Here is an 8,396-nt window from a genome sequence, read left to right on the forward strand (position 1 = left end):
AGCAGTCAGACATCAGGTCAAAATCAGCCTGTTAAAAAAAACCTCATGGGTTTTTTCCCCCCAATTAAAAAGGAACAAATTATTTTAGTGATTTTTTTTCTCTTTTTACCAGCACAGGCAGCCATTTAAATACACAATATTTTTAACAAAGCAAAGTAGAAAAGAAAAATATTACGACGTGTCTAACCCCACCTTTGGTTTGAACAGTTTCTATTTTTGTTGATCTAATCCTTTTAGTCTATTCCCAACAACAAAAATTAGAACTTTCTTCTAAAGTAAAAGTTTAATAAATGGGTGTGCCCAAGTCTGTGTCTGAGTAGAAAGTTGCTGGATGTTTGTGGACCAACTTTTTATGGTATCAAGATGGTAACTAAACAACGTGGCTAATAAAAGAAAAAACACTTTGTGTTGCCTAAACATTTTCCATTTGAGAATAATTGAATTTACTTATAGTATATTTTAAATGTCGCTTACATCAGACCTTCACCCTACAAAAAATGTTCATCTGCATCAACTAGCTATGTTTTTTGTGTGCGTCTTAAAATTGTGATTGGGGCCAAATAAAACCAAAGAGCTGCAAATGGCTGGTTTCTTTTGCACAAGGTAATGAAAATAAACATTAAAGTCTCCAGATTTCCTAACGATTTGCATTTGTAAGTGCAGCTAAAGGTGGTTCTACAAAATGTCCACTCACAAGAGCTGAATACTCAATCCGATTTTAACTTTACTGGCAGACTTTACGTCCATAGTTATAATTAAAAAAAACAATACATAAACCATAATAAAAATAGTTATGACATAAAACCGTAATATAAAAAAAATCCTGAATTACTTAAAAAGTCATAAATTCACATACATTGTGTTAGTTTATCACAAGTCCCACTAGATTGTGGTATAAATATTTGTGAGACGCTGCGTTACTTCAATGCATCCTGTCCAGTCACCTCGGTGTCCGTTAGGGGGAGCAGAGTTTCAGCTCAGTACGGAACTGAATCAACGCATTTTCCAGATTCAAGAAGGGCAGGGCGGCTGGCCCCCGCAAGAGGAGAGCTGCTTCTCAGACTGCTGGTTGTGCTATCAGATGAGATTTAAGATTGAACTTTGTGGTTAGCTGGTTTTTTACCCTACACACAGACAAAATAGTTTGCATCCTAAAAGCACAGGAGGGAAAATGACAGATCCTGTTGTAGCAGACACTCGCCGGTTGAATTCCAAACCCCAGGACCTGACGGATGCTTACGGCCCCCCGAGCAATTTTCTGGAAATAGACGTTTATGATCCACAGATCGTGGGAGTGGGGCGGAACCGTTATACAACTTATGAAGTTCGGATGAGGGTGAGTGTCGAAGCACTGGTCTAAACACTTAAGAGTTAAATAGCTTCCTGTGCTAAGCTAACAGGTTATCACAGAATTGTTGCTTAGCCTGTTAGCATGGAAGAAGACGGAGGTGTCAAGCTGAGGATGGCCGCCTGGGGTTTCTCTTGGCGGCGCGCTGTTAAAACTCAGACGCCGGGGATTATCCGCGGCCTGGTCTAGCTGATAGTTTTCGTCCGAGAGCTATAGATGTTGTTAGAAGTGATTTGCCTGAACCTCAACGCCGCCCTACTTGAGTACGGCTGATGTTAGCGTATCCTATACTACAGCAACGACTTTCAGTTATTTAATTACATTCAGTAAAATATAGCTGCTTAATCCTGAATTCATGAAGTATAAAGTAAACACCGGAAAGCTAATGGCTAACCAGAATGGCTAGTGGCAGTGTCAATAAATGTGCTAATTAAGCATTTCCTGCCTTTTGCAAGCAGAAATACATATAACCCCATAATGTTTGCAAACAAACGATTATGTATTTAGGTATATGTATTTAGGATAATCCTGTAATTGTATAAAGTATCGAGAAGTGTTAGCCTGTTGCTGTTTAAAAAAAAAACTGCAGCTTTACCATACTTCCTTTGGCAGTTAGGGTTGTAAAAGTGTGGAAAAAAAGAAAACCACAAACTCAGCGTAATTTTGAGGAAGCTGAGGTTGACCATTGTACCGACACAGGATTTGTGTAAGTTGGTGTCCTGCAACTTGTGATGCAACACTTAAGTTAGCTGCCAGTGTTAGCATCATATTCAAGAGTTGTTGAAGAACTAATGAGAAATCATGAAAACGATTATGTATGTAACTTTAAAAATATATTTTAAAAAACTGAAATTTCTGGTTTATTTATGCAGTCACATTTACTCTGAACTGTTCATAAATTCATTGCTCAAAATCATAAATGAGACAGTTTAAAAAACAAAAATGGTCTCACAAGTGATCTGCTGGTTTAGTGGTAAGAACAAATCCCAGGTAATTGACATTAAAGTGTTTCTTTAATCAGCCAAAAAGTTTTTTTATTGTTGATTCGACAGTAGTAAACATCTCTACCTACATCTCTATGTGGAACATGTCACCATTAAAACAGTAAAAGAGAATATTGTGTTTTGAAACATGAAGATATTGAGCTAACACGTTATCAAAAAATTATTTAAAAAATGAAACTAATAGATCATACTTCACTAGATGTGTCACTGAAAGAACAGAGGAAAGAAGCTGATTGTAATTGTATTTTGTAAATTATCATTTGAAATATAAAAACGGCAACCAGTAGGAGCAAATTAAAAACTGTTTTAGGATAGTCAGAGATCTCTTTATAAATTTCAATCAGTGATTTTTTTGGGTTTTTTTATCTGTGAACTTTTTCCTAATATTAACTATAATAGAAACATTAACACTGGCCACATTGGCTTTTTGATGACAGTCCATTAACTGTTACTACAGTAAATAAAAATAATACAAGAAACACTGCTAAAATTATATCAGAAATTATGTTAATGAAGGTGGTGCCACTATTTCTTCTGTTCTCTATCCAGACAAACCTTCCTATTTTCAAATTGAAGGACTCTTGTGTGAGGAGAAGATACAGTGACTTTGAGTGGTTAAAGAATGAGCTGGAAAGAGACAGTAAGGTGAGTATGCAGTTATTTAGTCTATTTAGTCATTTTCTGGGGTGCATTTCACAATCTTTTTTTTGTTTGTTTTAGTTTTGAGGATTTGATTATTTTCTGACCTGATTTTTGATGTGCAAATAGAAGCTGTCTGATACAGGATATTTTCTTCCAAACAAGCATAAAGTTTATGACTGCCTTGAAGACATTTTTACCCAATTTGATAACCAAAGACTTAAAAGTACTTCTTTTTATTATCTAATCATAGTTTATTGTAAGACCGGGGTATCAAACTCATTTTTATTTTGCTATGCCAAGATCATGAATGTCGTCAAAGGGCTGGTTGTGGGATGTTGATTTGATATCGATCCACTTTTTCTATCTTCCTCTGTGCTTTCAACTCTGTGTGACCTCAGCAGAAATCTGCTATAATCTGTGTCAGACATGGACCTTTTCTGCTATGAGAAGCATTTAATTTTGCTCTTTTTCTCCCTTACTTTTATTTACTAGCCAATAAGTATTATACCCATTTGGCACAAATGCAGCCTCGTGCCTTCTGATTTTTGTTAGCAATGAGTCCGATGGTGGAAAATTATCTATTAGGACATTTTAAATCTGATGTGGAATATATTATGAGATAAAATGTTCCACCACAATCCCCTCTTTTGATAAAATATATCTAATAATTTCATATTATTCAAATCACATTTTTTTTAATCTCCACTGTTTAGATTTTTGCAGCTGCCTTCGGTCTTTTTCTTGTCAGAAACTTTTCCATTTCTAGCTTAAGGAGCAAAGCAACTAGCTAAATTTGACTGAAAGATGAGCACGGCAAATAACATTTTCCTGAATTTTTCCTTTTAACACAATTTATGTTTGTTGGGGGTTTTTTTTGTTTTGTTTTTTTTATACTCAGATTGTAGTACCACCTTTGCCGGGCAAAGCCCTGAAGAGACAGTTGCCATTCCGTGGAGATGAGGGCCTTTTTGAGGAGGCTTTCATCGAGGAGCGGCGAGTCGGACTGGAGCAGTTCATCAACAGGTCAGCAAGCTCAGCATCCTCCAAGTTACAAAAATATAATTTTGTTGAAGTGCATTACTACTAAAAATGGACCTTGTAATTTATGAGGTGACAAAAAAGAGAAATATTAAGAGTTTGCTTTCTGGTACTTTATTGCAAAGCTGTGGGGTTACATCTGGGAGAAAATTCTTCAAAGATGTTGATTTTAACAGATGGACAATAATTATCTCACTAGCTCTACATGTTCTAACCCAGTCTATGTACTAACATGTCCTTTTTACTAATCAAAACCTACATTCAGCTAGTTTTTAATATAAACAACCAAAAGCAGGCAGTTTAATTTCTCCTTTTGTGTGTTTTGCAGAATTGCGGGTCACCCCTTGGCCCAGAACGAGCGCTGTCTTCACATGTTTCTTCAGGAGGAAACCATTGACCGTAACTACATTCCTGGAAAAGTACGACACTAGGTTTAATGTGGGAAGATGGTGGGGAGGTGAAAACTGGGGGGGGTGTAGAACGGACTGCCTCTTGCCTTTATCTTCACAAGCAACTTCTCTTTCTCTCTCCCCACTTTTTTCTTCTTCCTCTCGCTCTGTATTTGATTGTAAACACTTTATGTTGGAGTTGAGAGTACGTTCTTCTGCTACTCTTAAGGACGCGTCGACTATGTTTCAGACAACTCGGTGGCTCTTTTCGCCCTTGTTCGTTTGTTTTAAAACTGTACAATAAGGAAGGCGCTCCTAGTAGTTCTGATTGTATTGTGAATATGTGGCTATTAATGGCATTAATTGCAGAAATTAGATTACTGTTACAATTAGTCCAGAACGTCTCTAATAAATGTCACATATTCAAGATGGTAATATTATGTGAATAAACTAGAATAATGACTGTGTTTGCTTGAGCTAATGCTTATTTTAGAGATGCTTACAGACTGTAACTGATATTTCTAATCTTGTTTTGTTCTCTTGTTTTTATTTATTTTTCTTTTTAGGTATGAATGAAGTAAGTTTTACTTTATTTTCATCTCTAAGAGCTTTCTGATAGTTGAAGGTGTTTGCATGGGGACTCTATAGACCAAAGGCGATAGTTCACAGATACTTAAGTAAAAAATATGAATACTACGTATAAATCAGAAATCAGGCTGCTGTGACTCAGTCTTTTTATTACGCCTCACTGATTCTCTGGTTACCTAAAAATAAGGTTCTGCAATTCAGTTTTGTTTAAATTCAAATTTGATCAATTGTTTTGGTTTGCAGAGGTTACTGAGTCAAGCAGTGCAAAAGCACACCTACTATTTTAAAGTCATGTGAACTATTGTTTGTAAGGAAAAGAGGGCTGCACACCTGTTACAGTAGCTCTTTTAAATCATCCCTCAAACTAATTATGATGCATTTTTATAATCAATTGCACTAATCACTGCCTGCATGGCACACTTGCACGCTTTTTTTGTAATTATTCATCTGCCTGAGAAATGTGCTTTGCATCATGTGATCACCAATAAGTTGCCCAGTGTGTTAATTCAGACTTGAAACACTTTCAGACCTAGATGTATAGTATAAAAAAGTATTTATATATCTGCGTCTAAAAGACTTGGATACCAGTGGTGCCAAAATTATGATCTGATTATTTTATCTTCAAGTTCCAACCTGCATTTAAATCCAATCTGTTTATATCTCTTGAACTTTTCACATTTTAGCTTGTTGCAATGACTTCTAGTGGGACTTGTGATAAACTAACACAATGCAACTCAGAATTGTGAAGTGGAAGGTAGAGAAAACTTGGTTCTCAAATTGATTTTGCAAATTAAATTCTGAAAAGTCTGGTGTGTGTTTATATTTAACCTCACACTTTGTAGAATCTCTAGTTCAGTGAAATGACAGCCCTAAGTCTTTGCAGATCTAGAAACTGAAATCTTTGCCTACTCTTTGCAAAATAATCCAAACTAAGTTGGATGGAGAGAATCCATGACACGTTGCTGTCATGGATTCTCATTGGATGCCCCCCATTGGATGCACAGGGGCTCAACTGGAATTAGGCCTGAACTTTGACTACACCATCCCAACACACAAGTATGCTGTGTCCTAAACTATTCTAGCGTATCGGGGCTGAATGCAAAATGCACAAAACCTTTTTTTAAGATAGTTTGTAAAAGTTTTTAACTGACATTTTTCTTCCACTTCACACTTGTTCACAACTTTGATATATCAATATCCCAATCACATATATTGAAGTTTGTGGCTGTTGTTTGACAAAATGTGAAAATGTTAAAGGAGAATAAACACAGCAATTCATTAGTAGTTTGTATCCAATGAATGAAATTCATGCAATCTCAATGCATTTGATGGAAAAACAAAAATCATTAATTCCTGCTTGTTGGTTAAATCAGTCTTTCCTGCTGAAATGGCACATTTGCATTGCATGATGCCCTAATGGTGAAGTCCGTTGCAAAGCATATACTAATTTCATCAAAGGTGTTGTGGTATGGATATCATAAGAATATGGTACAAGCTGTTTTGTATTGTGAAGCTCCTGTAAAATCTTGTTACAATGACTGTTGAATGTTACATTTCAACGCAAGAAGAAAAAAGCAACATGAAATTTGTTAAAACTTATAAAAATTGCTGAGTTTGTCTTGAGTAGTGCTTGTGTTTCTAAGTAAATCCAATGAGTCAGCATGTCCAGTGATATTTCAGGACTCGTGAATAATCCGTGTTGTGTAGCTACTGCAGAGAAGCATTACTTTTATTCATGCTGTAAAACTAAAGGAACCTGCCACCACTAACCAGGAGTGTTCAGCACTGATAAAATGAGCAACAATGCAGGAGGAKAAATGACGGCTAGCAGTCGACAAGCTGTTGTGATCTGTTGTGTGCACTATTCCTTACGTCAGTGCACCAGTCTGTTTTTAATGTTTGCATTTTCTGCATCCTGTTTCTCTCTCTCTCTCTCTCTCTCTCTCTCTTTTATTGGAAAGATAACAGAGACACCTGCGCCTGCTCTATGTACATTTATTTCTACATCACGTTAATACAAAGCTGATGGGAATGTGAGAAGTCTCCAGATATGCGAGAGGAACACAACTCCTGGACAAAAACCTAAAATCAATGTATGAATAAGTTCATGTGTCTTCATTTGGTCATTCCATATGTACATTACTTTGAATAAATTGGTTAAGAAGACAAAGTGCTATATATAAACTTTAATCTTTTTGTTTAATTTTTTAACAATGATTATGTTTTCTGATCGCTTTCCAGTTGATTTGATGCAAAACTGTCATTTGCTTTCATTGGTGTTCTAGCGTTCTTTTTACGATAGCCTCCCAAAGTTACGCAACATGTAGCATTCCTGAAAAAGACAGCAACGTGTCATTCCGGTCAGCATATTTTCCCTTGAATCACACTTTATTTCTTTATTTGAATGCTTTCAAAACAGGTTCAAGTGTTAACCCTGTTTGTTAGTTACTGAATCAGCATGCCTACATATTGGCTGTATGTGGTCAGATCAGCTAGTATTAAAAGTTAAGTTAGGTAAACATCCATAATCTAAGCACTGTGACAAGCGGTTCATTACATGAACAATATTTTTTTGCAGATCTGTTTTCGGGGGGATATAATGTAAGGCTTCATTTGGTCTTACTTCCTGCTGTTTGATTCTTCATCAATATTATTGTGAAGTGTATTATTATTATTATTACTACATGCTGTCATTGCAGTTCCACTTTGGGTGGTGAGGAGAAACCTTGTTAATTCTGTCCACCAATAAATTTCCTGCTGCCTGCTGTGTCCTGTCGCTTTCATTTTGTTTAGGAGGAAGAGAAACTTTAACTAGCCTTCCGTTTTGTCATCAGTGCATGAACCAGAGTTCAGGCTGGGTGACTGACGTGCAGGGGAGCTAATTGACTTAAAATAGGGAATAAGAACCTTGCGGTAATGTTTTAGTTTTAATCTTTGTTTCAGTTTGAAATTATCTTATTGTCATACTGTGTTGATGGTTTCACAGTTTCATCACTTCTATGTTGGAGCTTCTTTTTTTAAGCTTTATGTTAAACAACTTCAATAGTTAAGATATGAAAGGTTTTCACTTTGTTTGGTTTACAAGGTTAGACTGCTGTATACTTAATGCATCTTTATATGCAGTTATTTAGTCCTGATAAACTCAAATCATTTTCTGGCCACATATATTTGCATCCTTGGCTTAATGCAACAGCACTGTAAAACTAAAAAGTATGAAAATGAAATCCCAAATTTGGGGACCTATACTCAGCGTGGGAAAGTTTCTGTTCCTGGTGCAACTGATGCCACAGTTTTGCTGATATTGACCAGTTCTGTTCCTTAGGTTTAAAGTCTGGGGACTGGAGTGGGCATGGATCTAAGGTGATTTTTCTTTTGTCCCCTGAACAA

At 36.2% G+C, this 8,396-nt stretch overlaps 1 protein-coding gene across 2 annotated transcripts; it reads left to right on the top strand.

Annotated features, from left to right (window-relative positions):
- The first annotated feature begins 947 nt into the window (after positions 1-947).
- Positions 948-7,776, top strand: snx12 (sorting nexin 12). Of its 2 annotated transcripts, XM_008426967.2 has the most exons (6): positions 951-1,336; positions 2,902-2,997; positions 3,893-4,017; positions 4,361-4,451; positions 4,988-4,998; positions 6,971-7,776. In XM_008426967.2, the coding sequence occupies exons 1-5, from the start codon at positions 1,172-1,174 to the stop codon at positions 4,991-4,993; spliced, it is 483 nt and encodes a 160-aa protein (XP_008425189.1). In that variant the 5' UTR covers positions 951-1,171; the 3' UTR covers positions 4,994-4,998; positions 6,971-7,776. The 2 variants fall into 2 exon arrangements, with proteins under 2 accessions (XP_008425188.1, XP_008425189.1); XM_008426966.2 differs by lacking the exons at positions 4,988-4,998; positions 6,971-7,776 and having other exon boundaries at positions 948-1,336; positions 4,361-4,888.
- Positions 7,777-8,396: the final 620 nt, after the last annotated feature.

Source organism: Poecilia reticulata, linkage group LG14 (assembly GCF_000633615.1).
Source record: "Poecilia reticulata strain Guanapo linkage group LG14, Guppy_female_1.0+MT, whole genome shotgun sequence".
Classification (NCBI taxonomy): Eukaryota; Metazoa; Chordata; class Actinopteri; order Cyprinodontiformes; family Poeciliidae; genus Poecilia; species Poecilia reticulata.

Coding starts and splice junctions, on each gene's coding strand:
- snx12 (XM_008426966.2), top strand. CDS start 1,172: ATGACAGATCCTGTTGTAGCAGACACTCGCCGGTTGAATTCCAAACCC. Junction 2,998..3,892: donor AGCTGGAAAGAGACAGTAAG/GTGAGTATGCAG, acceptor TTTTATACTCAG/ATTGTAGTACCACCTTTGCC. Junction 4,018..4,360: donor CTGGAGCAGTTCATCAACAG/GTCAGCAAGCTC, acceptor TGTGTTTTGCAG/AATTGCGGGTCACCCCTTGG.